Below are 17,375 nucleotides of genomic sequence, written 5' to 3' on the forward strand. Positions count from 1 at the left end.
TTTCGAGGTTACTCATCTTATCGACAAATGCATTTTTAGAAATACATTCATGAGTGGGCGTATGAACACGTTTTATTATCAGATATTATAGTCGTACCAATTACATTATAAGTTTCTGATAATTATTTAGTCCATGTATGTATTATACATGTTTTGAAAAGTTTACTAGGTTTCCGATAGACCAAAGATCACGAAGTTATCAATCAAGCAAGCAAGCCATCAAGCATTATATTTCATAATTAAAATTGTATTTTATTTTGTAGAAATTTAAGAAAGGACAAGGAAATTACTGAGGATTCTTATACCTACTGAGTAGTGCCGTGTAACACGAAATTAAAGGTTTTGAATAACTGTGGTAGGATTCCGATTGTAGGCGTGATAGAGTTATTATTTCGTAATAATTGAGCCTTAAAAATTACAAAACGTATGCAAATGGAAAAACAAATTAAATATAAAATTTTATGTAGATCATTTAATAAATCTGTGCTACAAAATAACAAACTAAAAACATCTAAAATGTCCAGCAAACACGCACTGAATAAACAATAAATATTTCGAAACACATTATGTGCGATTTCCTTAGTATCATTCCCTATTAACTAAGAAATCTAGATATTTTTTCGGATATCGTTCCACTTCTACTCCTTTTATTTGTTTCATGGACTGCCTTCTGTTCTGTCCTTTGTGGAAAAGACGGCAATGTGACCATTCCGTAAGAGTATGCTACAATTGATGCCGTGGCGCCGATTACGCACATTAGCTTCAACTGGTATACTTTGTCCATATCAGTTCTGCGTGTTTTGATGTATATCCATAACATTAATTTTATCTGTTGCAAAATAAATATTACCGCTTCTGCCGATTCTGTTTAGCATTTCCGTCAATTTGACATTACGATAGACGATCTTCTTTTTGGTATTCTTTGCCAAAGATAATTTGTTTTGTATTGTTTTTACTTTTCGCTCTGTTGTGTGATGTAGTAGTGGTAGGCAGCGACAACCGTTACTGATACTATTAAAGCTTTCGCGATCTGCTCCATGTGGTAAAATCTTCGTCTAATATATTTCCAATTAAAATATGACCCGTCGTTGCTTAGTCGAGTTTCGAAGCTGTTGTTATAGTAATGCAAGAAATCTAGTAGGCTATGGAGTGTTTTAAAACTTTTCAAAAGAAACGTGCATCTCGTTAGGCCGCAACTACACTAGGCGAACAAATTGCGGTCGGCTATTCACATTGAGTTGTCGAGTGCAATTTTGAATACCGACACCACATGCAGGGTATTGGACACAGTGATTTGCGGTTCTTTCACTATCACCAGCTTTTGGACAAACGTCCGTCAACCTATCTAGTAGTTGCGTCAACAGATTTAATCTATGGAACCTAAATAATTTAAGGAAATGAGTTCTTCGGTATAACCTTTGGATGTTGCAGACTAGTGGCCATTTTCAATGATGATCCTAATCTCAATCCTTAAGCCGATTCCCAGAGAGAGCCAATCAAAATCACTCATTCTTAAGCGTGTCAAAAATACTTTGTTCTGATTGGTCTATTTTGAAGATAGATCGAAAAAATCGATTGGGATCGTTAATTGAAAACTGTGGTACATCACATAATATTCAAAGTTAACTCTGCAGTTAATCTGCCAGATTTGTAAGGACAAATCTGGCCAAAAATTACTTGTTAATAATTGTCTTAGTGAAATCGTGCCCTCAGTGAATAAACATGGATATTAGATATTTGATTATTATCAGCCTACGACTGTCCACTGCTGAACATAGGCCTCCCCTAGAGCGCGCCACGCTGCTCGGTCCTCCGCTCTCCTCATCCAGCGTCCACTGGCGAGCCTGCGAATGTTGTCGGACCAGCGGGTCGGAGGTCGTCCTACACTACGCTTACCGAGATATTTGATTAGATTAGTAAAACTATATTTTTCACCTTTATGGTATTCAAAATAAAACCTTCCGTATAATCAAGTAAGTTACACATTTATTCCTGTTCAAACATTAATACAATAAATTTAATTTTATCTCCTGCGCGAATCGTTAGAACCACATGGAGGCATGTTGGGACATCTTCTCCTAACACCATCGCAAGACCCCGGGGGTCTTATTATAGTGGTCGTGTCTAGCGGCGGACTGAACATTCCATAGCTGTACATAATGCTAGAGAGGCCAGTTAAGACTATCGCAAGAATTTGAAGTCTATCTTTTTTTTCGCTAACGTCGAATCCAGGCCTTGCATTGATTCTCTCGTTTACAAGCCTCCAGAAATGCTTTCGTCCTGTCCTGTGCCAGAGGCGGGTTGGTTTGATGCCGTTGTACATTGTTGGTTGGTTTTGGATTCATTGGTTAATTACTCTGTGGGGGATTCATCTATTGTGACATTGGTCTTGATTGTGGAGTCTGAAAAGATAGGTTAGAACATTGATAAAAGTAGATAAGTAGATTATTCTAGAGATAATGTGGTCATAGTTTATGTTCCCAGGAGCATAATCTGTTGGCATAGGAATATGTAAGTCAGTCATATAAATAGGTGAACAAATTCAAAGCGTCAAATCGCTTGTACACTTGTGTTCTCACTAACATTCTTTTTTCTTTTCAAATATGACACAGAAGGGATGTATTTTACTTCACACAAAGAAATAAAAAATTAACTTAGCGCGTATAGGCGACTTGGAATATTTAATTGGTTTAGCTATTCATGTAGCTAACTATATTTTGAGACGAGAATAATCTTGACATACAGTGGCTGTACTCCTTGTTCCCCTGCCTATCCTCTTTGGATCATAAGCGTGAACTTATAATCTATTACAAGAAGAGGTTTTAACAAAGGGCTTTATGGCATACATGCGGTTTACTGATCATACTTATCTCGCCTTTAGGACGAAAATGTTAAAGATCAATAAATTCAGATAATTACCATAGTGGTCACTTGGTGGGCCTGGTGTGTTTCTCAGTGATGGTGGCGATGCATGACAGAACCGCTGACACACACACCACGTACAGAAACTGTTGTTTGTTCATAACATACCGGATGAATGACTCATGCCAAAGAATTTGATTTTTTTAAAGCTTTTATTTCTTTTTAAATAAGGTTGACATTTTTGCATGAAGGTTGTAATGTATTACGTTTTAATTCTTTGTTTGCTGTTTTAGTTAATTTATTAGTGTGTAAGTTGTCTATTTTAGCGCTTAATTGAAATGTTTTAGTAAAAAATAGAATATTACCTCTTAAAGATCTTTATTACATAAGGTCTAAAACATTGTTCTTCATAAATTAACAAAATGTACATCCCGCAGTTACTGTGACGTTTGGTTTGAATGGAAATATACAAAAACTACAATAATTTATTTACCGTCCGATATTTGTCGTAAACAATTTTTCTTTGTGATTTTTTACTCAGGTTTATTATTGAAGTATTACTTTTAAAAGATAATTCATGTGAGCGAACCAAGAGGTGCTAACACCCCACCTGTCCATCTACCAAGAACTAATAAATGTATTTATAGAAATAGCTCATCAAAAAATGCCAATTATGCACCTACAGGCACAACTCGCCCAGGTAAAAATAATCCTCGATTTGCAATTGTGTGCATACGGTGTGAGGTCTTTTTACGCTGGTCTTTTGTTAGTTCTTTGTGTGTATGTGTGTGAGGTCCCAGCAGGATTGTCCCGCGTAGTCAGCGGCCTTCACCAGAGCTGCACTGGGACCGGTCCGATTTATCGAATGAATCGATCGTGGCTCGGCTGAATCCGCCTGACTATTACGGTTTGGTTATTAAAAGTAATTTAATAAAACTGACCGCTCGAAACGATGTTAAATGAAAGTTTTATGGCGGAAAAGCAAAAGTTGAAGTCGTCTCGTCGTGACCAAACGATGTTAATCAAAACATGCGGAAACAGATCACCCGCACTTTGATAACACGGCGTCGATCCAAATATTGTTATTGAGGTAATTTGCCGAGTGTGTTCCGGCCGTTGTGTATTTCAACTAAACTTTCAAGCTCCGAGTGTCGGGCTCGGAGTCCGCGCCGTGCCTCCTTGTAGTGGGAGAGCAAAACCTGTAGATAATGTCCGCTTGTTTCGTGCCGAAGTACCTGGCCAGTGGTCGTCCCTTTCGCACTCACGGGCGGGCCGCGCGCACACAACCTCCGTTTCAACTCACCATTCTGGTATGCAAAGATTGATAGCCTATATGACCATTTGCTTTTGAGAGTCCCAAAGAAATCACGCGCGGTTAACTTTTCGCCGCCTGGCGTCCCCAACAAACGTGCTTCAACGCTAAAGTTTTAAACAAAGTTTGTCATCGTAATGTGAGTGTATTGATTGTGGCCGCGTAACTCGTTCCAAGAGAAGCCTTACAGGCCTCCGCTTGACTATTCTGTGCCTATGCGTTTTTCATCAACGACTCGCAGTGTGTGCAATGAAATGAAATTGTACGGCAGTTGATTCAGTGTTTTGTGTCTGTGTTAATAATTGTTGTCGTCTTCGTATGATGTTGAGATGGATCCGATAGCTGCAGACAACGGATTAGTTGTGAATAATTTGAACCACGTCCGTAGCGATTCTCAGGTAAGTCGCCTGCGCCGTGTTCTGTGTATCGATGGGGCGAAACACGTTTCCCGTTGCATACCTATGAATAAGTACAATGACACTGTAATTTGATACATTTTCACATGTTGTTTCGACGAATTTAACTCGTACTTACAATTCTCTACTTATTAAAGTTATAAAAACTTTATCTTTCATAAAATTTTTGTGATATTATTCAAGTAAAACAAAATTTCTATTTCTTATATAGTATATACTATCAACACGTAGTCATAGTATATGCAAATCTATTAATGAATAATGTTTAAACTAGATCAATGATCCAAATGATTGAAACCAGATTGTCACGTGGTAAAACTTCTTTGTTACGTGAAGTTACGTGTGTTGTCGCAATAGCCTATTGTTTTGATTGTTAAGTAGAGTGTAGTAACAGAGATTTATGGCTGATGAACTGCACTCTGAAAGTATCCGCTCTTTTAACCCCCGACGTAAAAAGAGGGCTATTGTTGGCTAGAGATTTTGGATATGGGAGACTAGACATGTCTTTTTAACCATGCCATAAGTTATACGTTATGTATAGTATTTTGTGTGTTTTCTCTTGTAGAGTATTAGATAAATGGATTTAACATGACATCCCAATGTAGACTTTTTAGAAAGTGTTTAACATAGGAAAGCAGTGACCATAGAGTTCTGAGGACAAAAAAATGTAGACTTCTAAAGATCCTGAATTGATGAAAAAGCAAGAAATTTTCTACCTATTAAAGGAGAAGACGCGAAAGAGGTGTGTCAAGTTATTAGCTTTCGATATTTACGTACCCCCTCGCGATGAGAGTATTTTTATGTACCTACATACATATATTTCTAAATGAAAAAGCCTAAATGTCGAAATAACTACGCTGGTCTTAGACAATAAACACAACGCTTGTAAACATCTACCATAGACAATAACTTAAAAACATGTTTTATTTTTTTTACTATTAACGAGAAAGTCTAATGAAACAGCTCAGCCTACCTATGATACCTATAAAGAGTGTCAACGTCTTACTTTGATCTAAATACAAGTACAAGCCATCTGATAATAAACAGTAATTACTACAACAGTGTCAGTTAAATAGGAACCAGCGAAAAGTGATATTTACACTAATAGGTTCACTTTCAAATCTAAAGTCTGGATGCTCCTCGCCAATAGTGTAGCAGATTCTCAAATATAAAAGTCTCCGGATTTTTTTTTTATATTAAGTATATATTTTATAGTATAAGTATATCTGTATTTAAGCAGAATGTTTGTTTTATATAATATATGTATTGTCTTATTTATTTTTATATACCTACACCCACATTGTCTCATCTCTGCAACACCCAAAGGTTGACTGTTAGAAAATGCCTCAGGCATTAAGTCCGCCTGTATGCATTTACTGTATATAAAGTTTACATAAATAAATAAGTATTTTCCGAAAGGGAACTCTACATAACCTATAGGTACTAATATGCATGAATGTCTGCATGCTAATGATAGATTCTACGTAAATTCGATATAAAAGGAAACCGACAGGAATTGTGTCAAATGTTAAAATTTGGCTTCGAATCGCCTTTGCAGAGTAAGCGTGAAAGTAAACTAGGTTTTCCGTGGAATAAGAACTTATATTTTTCTAATATATTACACGTTAGAAGACAACCGTAATAAGCTAGCACACGGCGCTTAGTAAAAAAAGTACATTGTTATTAATTCCAAATACAATAATTCAAACAGATACATACTATTATGCGGCCAGTTCACATTATATTATAAAGAGGTTTTGTGTTTGCCTGTGCAACCTCAACAAAATGGACCATTCGCCACTGATAAGTAGGTACACAGTGCTGCACTGCGAAGAGGTATAAATAGATGGGTAACTTTAGCATTAGTTCCTGAACAGACAGATTCCCGCTTAAAACAATTGAACTCAAACAAGATATTTTGTTTAAAATATTTTTTAAAAATTGTGTTTATTTGCTAACACGTATTGTAGAAATATTCCACACTTGCAATAGAGACTTAGACGCCAATCTTAACCATCCCTCTAGTTCTAGTTTACGGAGCCTAGAATCTAGGCTAAGTGTTCGTCTAGTCATGTTGAGTTTACAGCCTCCAGGGACATGACATTCCGCTTATCTATACTAATATTATAAAGAGGAAAGTTTGTAGTAGATAGGGGTTAATCTCTGGCAATAATAAACCAATTTTGGAAATGCTACATTACCCCCGCGTGCTAAAGGGTGGATGCGGGTGGATCCGCAGGCAAACGCTAGTAATCTTATGTTACAAGACATAAAGTTTAAAAAAACATTGCCTATAGGTACCGTAGTAGTGTAGATAAAATTTATTTTGTTAAGTATCGGTCACGTCAAAAACTTTCTAATTTTGAAAAACAATCCAAATGGCCTTGCTTTTCAGTTTATGACCGCGCGAGTGGTCATGACCTTATAAGCTCTCTGGCCTTGGATTAAAATGTTTTTTTACCCGAAACGCGATGACTTATCCAAGTGACAATTTAAAATTCTTGCTGACGCTTACGTTCGTGCTTACGAATAAAATAATATTCTATACATATTTTTTAAAGAATAAAAGAGCGAATGCTGAATGTTTTATTTATTCACTTTACTGCGTTATTCGATGTGTGTCCAATTCTGGTGTGTAATAAACATTAAATTACATTTATTTTGTGCGTGTAAATGCATTATGCAAACTAATTGAACAAGTGTAATAGAAAACATGATTTAAATGAAAACATATAGCATACTTAGCATGCATGTATTTTTTAATGAATGAAAAATAAAAGTAGCCACCCGCAATTTGAGTATTAAGGAAACGCTTTTGAAGATATTGTGTAATAGTAATAACTGCACGTAAAATATGTACACTTAATTTTTTTTAATATGTTATAATGTTAAACTATTATAATTATAGTATAAACATGTTTGTAAAGGTTCTCCTTAACCAATTCATTTGGCATTGTTATACGATGATCCTTAAAGTAAACGAATATACAAAACCACATTTATACTCAAAACATAAACCTTTAGTTTAAGAAATAAATAAAACAGCCGACCGCGCAGTGCGAAGTCGTGCCAAAACTTTTTCCAAAAAAATAAGGACAATCACAAATATGCACTTTGTTACTGTCGTTGTGGTGTCCATAATAAGCCTGAAGACACCACTACAAATTAACAAATACACCTTGGCAGAATTGGGCTCTTCTTTAGACGAATATTAAAGAAGTCTTGGTGGCCTTAAATTCACCTTTAATTCATTTTAATTCCGGGATTTAAAAAGACTTAAAATAATCATGTGTTTATTTAGCTGTATTCGGTTATAATAATAAAATGAATATAAAAATTATCTTATTGCAAATCGTACTGTATTGCGTAATTTAGTAAATTCTTTGTTTACCACCAAGCCTTGAATGCTCGTCGAGATAAGTACCAACATAATAGAAAGTTCATATTTAAAATTAGATCATGTATAATTTTACTGGATGAGTAACATTAGCTGAGTTTCTACAGAGGTCTATGACCACGATATTATTGTTACAACTTCATTAAAAGCAGATTAGCACCGAAGAGGTTAGGCACAGTTTATTCGCTTATGAGATGAAACATTATTACTATCCTGCCAATTTTCATGTTTTGTGAGGTATTAAAAGTGATTTATTTTGTGGTAGATTCAAAATTGAAGAGTCTGTTTTGCCTCAACGTATTTCTTGATTTTTTTTAAATTTTCAATAATTTGTTAGCGTACAATTTTGCAATTATGGAAGTAGAAGATACAGTAGACAGAAATGCTAAAAGGAAAGACATAATAACTCTTATCCGCCATCTCTATGGGTGACTCGTTTTCTCTCATTATAACTAGTTATGTCGTTAATAATATTTTATCAGTGATTCAATTACTAGATATTAAATAAGCATTAAACTGTAAAACTTAAACGACTTAACAAGTTTAGATAATTATTTAAAGGAAAGCAAATAGGATCTAACTTTAGTCTGAAACTCTATTTGCAAAATCTATTAGGTTTAAATTTTTGAGAATGATTGTTTACATTTTAAAATGATATGCTCTGGTCTTTAAGAATAAAATAAAAAAGTAAGAGAAGCCAAAGTTATAAAATTATAGTTTAATAAGTTTACGTAATGTGTTAAAGTCAAGAACTTTCGTCATTCGTTTTTTAATTATATGTTAGGGGAATAAATTCAAGGTTATATTTATCAAAACTCGCCTGGTTTAATAATAATATTTAATTGTATACTTACTGCGCTCATAAACAATGTCAATGTTCTAGCTATGTTAAGTACTTGACGTAAAAGCAAAGTAAAGGAGATGGTGTAATTAAATTTATGTATTGACTATTCAGTATTAACAAGTCTATTACATTTGTTTACATAAGTTTTAGAATTTGCATAAACCATCAAAGAATGTTCTTAGAAATCGAAGTTTTAATTATCTGCAAGAAATTTACATTCCGCAAAGCAAGTTCGTTCCCCTTTGTTGTATAAAAATGCAAATATCACCTGCCCGTGTTTTCCCGTATTATAACAATAAAGACACTGCCAACATAATAATAATAAGGAGCCGTAAAATCGAATGGATCCTCGAGATGAAAGAGACGTTGTTTTTTTGCGCCAACCTCCAAAATGAGAGGAAGGCACATGTCAGATGACGTCACCGTTCCCGAAAACCAGTTTCGCGCCAATTCGCAGCTGTCGACGGCAAAGCGGTTGGGTCGGCAATAATTTAGCCTTTTTTTGCGTTTTCTCCCCGGCCTCGGGCAGGCTGCCTCTGAGATACACCGTTAACTCCTGCAATTAGACGCTCTTGCTCGTTTAATGAAGGGACAAGACTGAATATTGTGCAAACTGTAAACATGTAACATAATATCTCGGTGAAGGAAGGCAAACCTTCAGCGTTCTGTACTCGTTTAATGTTGGTTTTCTTCTCAGGTTGCATTTTAAAATATCTTATATTTATATTGAGTTAAAAGAATTCTGACTGCATTTTTTTCCTGTCTAAATTAATTTATAATTTTTAAACAAATACATTGAGTCTTAAAAATGTTATTAAGATACGCATTGATAAAAATATTTTTCAGTATTTAATGGTTTTTAAATGTTTGTAATGTAGATTGTATGCTTGCCGTTATACTTTGTTTTAACCAATGTTTGCTTTAAAATGTATTTATTATCATGATTGGAAATATTGCAAGACACACTTAGCATGTCATGTTTGTTTCTGTGCTCAAACTACGAGTATAATGCTACTAGCTTACGCTCGGGCAAGGCATAATAAAAAATGCAAATGATCTCTGTATTTAAATGATTCGAAGCTATTTTGCAAAACGGAATATTCAGAATAGTTTACATTATTGTACTTCTTGATTTTAGGTTCTTTGATTTATCGGTTTGGTACACGTAATGTTATAGAGGAAAGCATATAACCTGTTTAGCCAATGTACTTATTTGTATTTATATTTTTACATCATTTTTATTAAACAGATTTCCATACCTCTTTAAATAAGTGTTTTTATAAGAACAATAAAATGATTGATAAAATTATTTAATGACACAGAAATAATTTTCTGAAGGTACAATGGAAAATGATTGCTTCAATAATTGCCCAAAACTATGCATGGACGTTACCGACATACATTTTGTAGGTGAAAAGAATTAATTAACTCTTTACAAAGTATACAATTTTCGCTTTTCAATTACGCTTATTAAAATTGTAAGGTAATTTCATCGTCTTTTGTTGGCATTATGTTTTTATTTCCTTGGTCACCTTAAATGTACAATTTTTACAGTTATTTTTCTTAGTGAATAAATTTTATTGTTGAATAAATTTAAAGTTCCTGGTTTGTTCTAAATGCTTCCATCACTTTTACAAAACTAAAATTATTTTGTTATTCCATGCCTTAGATATTTCTTAGTGTTCCGACATGCAATTACAAGCACAATTTGTACTGATTTGTTGTAAAATTACTATGAGTGGATATAATCGAGAATCAGGAGTGTTATAATAATGGGCGAGACTAGCAAAATATGACCATTTTGTATAATAAAGTGTAAGAAGGTCTTAATTTTTATTTAGAAAGTTGCAAAATAATAAAAAAGGAACATAATATTTTACATGAATCATTAGTCTGTTATAATGTACCTAATTAAGATTTTAAATATTTTCTTAAGAGTTTAAGAGACCCATAACTAAAATAAAAGGTGGAAAACAGAATAAACCTTTACAAATACCATGTTAAATGTGACACCGCAAAACACTCATATCAGAATGTCTTTACGCGCTACGCAAACAAATTATCAAACTAACTTTTACGTAGATTTACTATGATGTTTATAAAGTCGAATTTCGAATCTGTAACAACTGCTAATTGGTTGAACTTATACCATCAAATTAGTTCAATAATTTTGAGTATCAATAACTATCTTAAATCATAGACTTGCATACCTGTTGGCGTTCAGCAAATATGCGAGATGCTTACGTGAGTCAGACTATATTCCCACGAGCAGGCCAGGTTCTTTGGCCGCTGTTTCCGTTCCATATCGAATATTTATATCGCTTGCATTTTCTTTATATGCACCGAGGTTTGTTTATGCTCGTGTGAATGCAAGCGAAACCAGTTTGTTTTAATTTAACAACAAATGAAACAAAAGAGCGTATGATTTTTAAATAACAGAAATTAATACACTTCTTATTTTGAACCAGCTTGATATTCATTTATCTGACAAACGTCAACGTCGTGAATGTCTTTTGTTTCATCATAAAGACGAAGGGCAAGCTTATCGCCATGACAAGCAATTCCAATATCGGACAACAAATTTTTGTATGGAATGAGAACATCACAATTATTGGGTTCGCTTATTTCATAACTTAAGTAACTTTTTAGAACAATAACGCGACCTCATTCTTTAAAAACTTTTTGTTATTAGGAAAATACTATCCCAATACATTGATTGCTTAAAAGGAGTTCAGAACGTTTACAAGAACAGCATGTGTCTTAAAAGAAAAATGAGAGTACTGAACAAGACAGATGAAGGGCCCTCGTTCGAGTTAAGCTAAGGTGAACCACGATAACATGCAATTTATTTCCTTAAGTCTTTGGGAGCAAAATGTTTTAGAGACCACTTGGATTTTTGTTTTCGAGAAACATTGATTACTCACATATGATTATGAATGTTTGAGATTTTAATAAGTTAGTTTTTGTATGCATTCTGCTAACGTAAATGTCCTTTCTTGAGATAAAAACTTATCGTACCCGGACATAATGCAAATTCCTAATGTAACATTATTTTAAATCGAAGCAGTAATTCCAGAGATTAACTCGCTCTTACTTACAAACAACGAAACAATAATTCCAGAGTTCAGCTCGCTGTTATTAACAAAACACCTTATAACATTACGTGTTCATACAACGTCAAGAACAAATCAATAAATCTCGAATACTATACCTATGACTAGTTTGCGGAATAAGTACTATGCTTTCTTAATCTAGATCTATAACCTTGACGTCAGGCCTCGGCTAAGACCTGAACGTTACACAATGCATGTAATAAAGTTCAGTTTTTGTTCGTCACCGGAGCTAGGCGAGCATACCGGATTCGCTGTAGTCTCTCTTCGTTAGACATCATCTGCTATTAACTTTTTATTTGTCTATTACTGGCTTATAACTGAAGATAAATCATAGAGTTTAAATCTGTTACATTCTTTGAAGGAAGAAATATGGAGTAATGATGAGGCTTATAATGGAAAGAGTAATTGTATCTGGTGTTACATTATCTTTTCTACAAATGATGTTCTAACTTAGCTACATGATAGTAATTTGGTAACGACCGAAACAATTGCCAAGCGTGATCTTTATGCTCCTTAACAACTAGATACTGGAAACACCTCATCAGTAAGCTGTATTATTTACAGTTGATTTAGTTTTAAAACATCTATTGACACTTCTTTAAGACTATCATAAAGAAAAAGAAGCCTAAAACCAAAATGAACCTTAGATTGTCAATAAGTTAAGTTATAAAGACACAGTCACCTAATTCGAAATAGGAAGTTCTATTGATGCATGCGGTGCACTAATATAGGTCGTCTGCAGCGCTTCCCGTCTGAATCTCTAAATAGCTGACGCGAAATAAGCACTGTGACTAGAGTTAAAACTAGTGCAAACAACTTTGAAACCTGTTAAAGAATAAATTAAATCTATATCCGACAGTCGCAGATATTAATGAGATATCAGCAATTATGTTTGTTCGAATTGTTTATATTTCACTTGACATTCAAATGTGTTGAACACATAATTACATTTGAGGAGTATGTTTAGTATACTCTTTGCTTTACGTTTAATTAAGGCGATACCTCAAGGTCCATTTTCATACATTTTGTTTCGGCTTTAATCTGGGTAACTAAACAAGTATTGGCTTTAAAATTTAATATGACGAAATTTTAAAGGCAGAAATATCCATGATTATTAATTATTTTTACGTTTTTCTTTCAACTGCGAGAACTAATCACTAACTAGACGTGAATTTAAATTCTTTACTTGCCAATACTTGTTTAGTTACCCAGATTAAAGCCGAAACAAAATGTATGAAAATGGACCTTGAGCTACCACCTTAAATTAAATTTATTTACTTACTTGCCGGTTATGCGTTGTCACTCTAATCATTTCGCGGCTTCGGCTTATTTTAATGTGGAGTAAATGTAATTTTGTTACCGTTCATAATAAGTGAACGCTTATTGGCAATGTTAAGCGTGCCAATTTCATGTGAACCTTGAAGTCTTTGGTTACAGCCTTATTCAGATAATTCATAAATGTTGTTCGGTACTTTTTAGGGTGGCACGTTAATGTGCTGTCCCTTGATGATCGCCAGAATCTTGGATATCAGGTACCTACTAATGCAAGATTCGAGTAGTTAGTTCAAAATAGGTACTATTACAGGATTTGGAACGATTTATCACACAAATATGAATATACTACTTCAGTGAATAGTTGTATTACTGGTCGACTGCAATGCTGAGTTCTCTGGTTCGATCCCGAGCTAGGCAGTGATATTGGGTTTTTCAGTATCAGCCCGGAGTCTGGAATTTGCGCCAGATATGTCAATAGTCTCGATTGCCCGCGCCGCGCACGGCGGAATATGCATGCACTTGTAGGGTCTCTGCCTATCCCGTCGGTGATAAAAGACGTGAGTGTGTTATGAATAAACTGTGACTCTATTCACCTTTAAAACTAACATGTATAAATTAACATTATGTAATAATGGATGAGGATAATTACTGCCATCAAAAGATAATTAACCGCCCACTATCTAATAGTGTAGTAAAGGATTCAGCAAAACATTTGCAGCTTAGGAATAAAATAAAATACGTTCGTTGTGCAACTTAGATCGGATGATCTCACTAGAACGTTAATAGTCCGCATTTCAATATTTTAACCACTTAATATGATACCTAGTTATTAGTAAACGTAGGTGGCTATGTGGGGGAAGTTGGGTGGGGTATGCATTTGCTATCGATCCTTTACTATTTTATTCATTGCACTTAATCTAATGACCATTTAAATAAATAGTATTACGTTGAGTATTACACATATCGTTACATTTATAATAACATTTTAAGTTATTAGAAACATAATATAAACCAAGGAGGTAGGTATGCTGTTAATTGTCTATGATTGAATTGTTTGTTTATACAAATATATTATCCAGGAAATGTGGATCAAGAAATCTGAGATTAATTTCTTCATAGCTCATGTAACAGGTAATTCTAGAGACACGAAATTAATCACGCATCATTTCCCGCCGCATTCTATGGACGTTAGCACGCGAGAGGCGTTTTCGCGCGTTTTCACTGACCATAGACATTCTGGAGCGGTAGCCAATAACTCTCTCTGTTTTGTTTATGGGCAATTCGTTAAAAAAATATCTATCAATGCAAATGCGCTTCTGGCTGCAAATGGAAGCGGACGGTGATGTTTTATGGGCAGTTAAATCAGTTCAACTTTCATTTATGTGAGTTGTAGAATCTATGTGACTAAATTAATTTGATTTATTATTTTACATATTAATATTTATCTCTCGGGATTAACTAGATTCGTTTAAAATTCGTTTGCAATTTTTTGTAATACTTAAATCATGCTTTTATTTTACCCTTAAATATATACAAATAATGTAACTTGTTATGAATTATTTGAGGACGATACTATAGGTTTATTAAAGCTGTTTTCTGTCGTAATTTCAGTTGGTAAAAATAATTTAATAGGTGATATTAGTTTGTATCATCCAAAATATGTATGAACTATAATTACGCAAGGAATATTTCCGCACCAGTACGTTTAAAGTGTTCAATTAAACAGAGGATGTGGTCCCGTTCTTGGCATGACGATATCTAATTTACCTCTAGCTAAATAACAGTCGTTTTCCTAAGGAATGCTGCCGAAGTGAGAATTCGCGGGAACGGCTTTCGCGCTGCATGTATGGTTAAGTTTCACCATTACGAGAAATGTTGCTCGGGTTTAATGCTCATCTATACAGGTTTACATGTTTGTTTTAATTGAATAGTTTAATGTAGAGTTAATTCTGAATAGAAGAAAGTCCGCTTGAAATTTAAAATATTTTATTGCGGTATTTATATTTTTTAAATCTTATTGGTCGACTTATGTAGTGTATTGATTTAAAATGTAGATTAATAATAATATAATAATATCAGCCCTGTACTTTGCCCACTGCTGAGCACGGGCCTCCTCTACTACTGAGAGGGATTAGGCCTTAGTCCACCACGCTGGCCTAGTGCGGATTGGTAGACTTCAGGAACTTCTCATATGTGCAGGTTTCCTCACGATTTTTTCCTTCACCGTTAAAGCGAACGATAAATTTACAAAGAATACACACATGATTTTAGAAAAGTCAGAGGGGTGTGCCCTTGGGATTTGAACCTGCGGACGAAATGTAAATTATGAAAGACAAATGCATATGAATTCAAATGAAAACGGTCTAAAAATATACAGAGAATTGATACAACCAATATTAAACGCACTTTTACTTTCTAACAAACCGGTATTAGGTTGGCTTTGCATTAAAACTTTTTAAAGAAGGTTAAATATAAAAACAAAGTAGCAATCAATAAATACTTAGGGTTGCTGATGTATCCATAATTCAGCTGGTAAGACATAATGTAGCGAGCCTATTGGAAAGCTTTTTCTAGCTTGAACTTGTCTTCTTTGTAAAGCATTGAAGGCAATCTTAAAGACTACATAATACATTTTTCAAGTCCAATATCACTTTATTTATACTTAGTTATGTATTGCAATATAATGTCAATGCTTTCCCAGTCTTATAATCTCTGCATTTAAAGTCTTGTAGTTTGTTCACGTTATAAATATTTTTTCGTGTTATAATTTTTTTTTCAACGTTTGACGTTCAGCATTTTCATAGCTGCAGTATTTCATCCTTCCCAGGTTTCGCAACTCGCTCTTAATAATCTTAAATGGGTAATAAGAGATATCTAGTATGATTGCTACCGACCACAACTTTCAGTTTTTCCAATTAGCTAATGGCCACATAAAATTTTAACGTAATAAAAAATTCATGGCAGTTATGAGTTAAAATTGGGAAGAGCGACTTATCAATTATGAAAATGAATGGGATGCATCAAATTTAAAACCATATTTTTTGGGTAATGAAGTTTTAAATTATAGTATTATGTTAGGTGTACGAGAGAAAATAAAAATATCCGTTGATATACTTACTTACCTACTTTAATGTTTAAAAAGGTTTACAATTATTGTGTACCACATTATATGACCTAGGTCAATAGGAAATTAGTTATCATAGTTTGTATATCAGCTTTGTTTATCTGACAGCTTGCTGTTTGTTTACCTTTGTTTATCTGACAACCAACTAGATTCAAGTTGCATCTCAATATTAGCCAATCACAACGGCCCTATGTCTACGCACTGCGAAGGCTGCCCTGTTGTCAGCACTGAGAAACAGACTTGTTATCACAGCAATGCTTCGTCCATAGATAAAAAACGTTTATGAATAAGGGGGTAAGTTTTTACATTTTCTGTAATAAATCTTCGCAAGCGCGATTAGAATAATAATCCCGATATGCATCGCCCTGGACACCATTAGGTAAAAACGTATCGTCAATCGCGTTGTAAATCGGGAATTTAAATAAAGAATATCATCATACGACTTTATTCTCTTTTTAAATTCCCGATATGACGGTATACTTTACTTTATGGTCTATGGTTACCTATAAGATTTTAATTTTTTGAGACTTTATTTGTTTTATTTTAGACTTTATTCGACTTTTTCAATCATCAAATAGAACTTCTTCGTAGGATAAGTACTTAGGTATATGAAAAATGAAAATAATTATTCTCTAATAATATGAAAATTATTATATTCAGTCAGGTTATAATTTATTTGATGGATATCTAATGATGTATAAATCAGCCCTAATTATTCAAGTATATATATAAGTAATGTTTTTCCTTGGCTCCGCCAGCGTGGAAAAGTTTTTCCAGAATAAAGTCCTGCTTTATATTTTCCAGGGATAAAAAGTAGCTGATAGCACTCAGGAGTAATGCAACTTCCTATAAGGAAAAGAATTTTAAAAATCGGTTCAGTAGTTCCATAGATTATCTCCTACACGCAAACTTTTCCTCTTTATAATATAAGTATAGTTTATATATTAAAAGCCAAACATATTTACCGTTATTAAGCTATATAAAGAGACCTACATTTTATATAAGTAAGGAATAATTTGCCATGCGATTATG

At 34.0% G+C, this 17,375-nt stretch overlaps 1 protein-coding gene and 1 long non-coding RNA gene across 10 annotated transcripts in view; one reads left to right on the forward strand and one right to left on the reverse strand.

The window, feature by feature from the left end:
• LOC115452089 (tight junction protein ZO-2) overlaps positions 1-17,375 on the forward strand; it is a 135,791-nt gene that overhangs the window by 75,446 nt on the left and 42,970 nt on the right. Inside the window, exon 1 of one of the 9 annotated variants that reach the window (XM_037447421.1) lies at positions 4,156-4,572. The exons of the other annotated variants lie outside the window; for them this stretch is intronic. Within the exon in view, the coding sequence (XP_037303318.1) occupies positions 4,504-4,572 (69 nt within the window). The 5' untranslated portion in view covers positions 4,156-4,503. Of the gene's footprint in view, positions 1-4,155; positions 4,573-17,375 lie in introns of those variants that run through there. 9 annotated transcript variants of the gene reach the window in all.
• LOC115452092 lies at positions 1,967-3,094 on the reverse strand. The gene is made up of 2 exons (XR_003939448.2): positions 2,920-3,094; positions 1,967-2,402 (listed from the first exon to the last, which is right to left on the reverse strand). It is a non-coding gene; the product is annotated as an uncharacterized LOC115452092 (long non-coding RNA).

The sequence above is a fragment of the Manduca sexta genome, chromosome 6 (genome assembly GCF_014839805.1).
Source record: "Manduca sexta isolate Smith_Timp_Sample1 chromosome 6, JHU_Msex_v1.0, whole genome shotgun sequence".
Lineage (NCBI taxonomy): Eukaryota > Metazoa > Arthropoda > Insecta > Lepidoptera > Sphingidae > Manduca > Manduca sexta.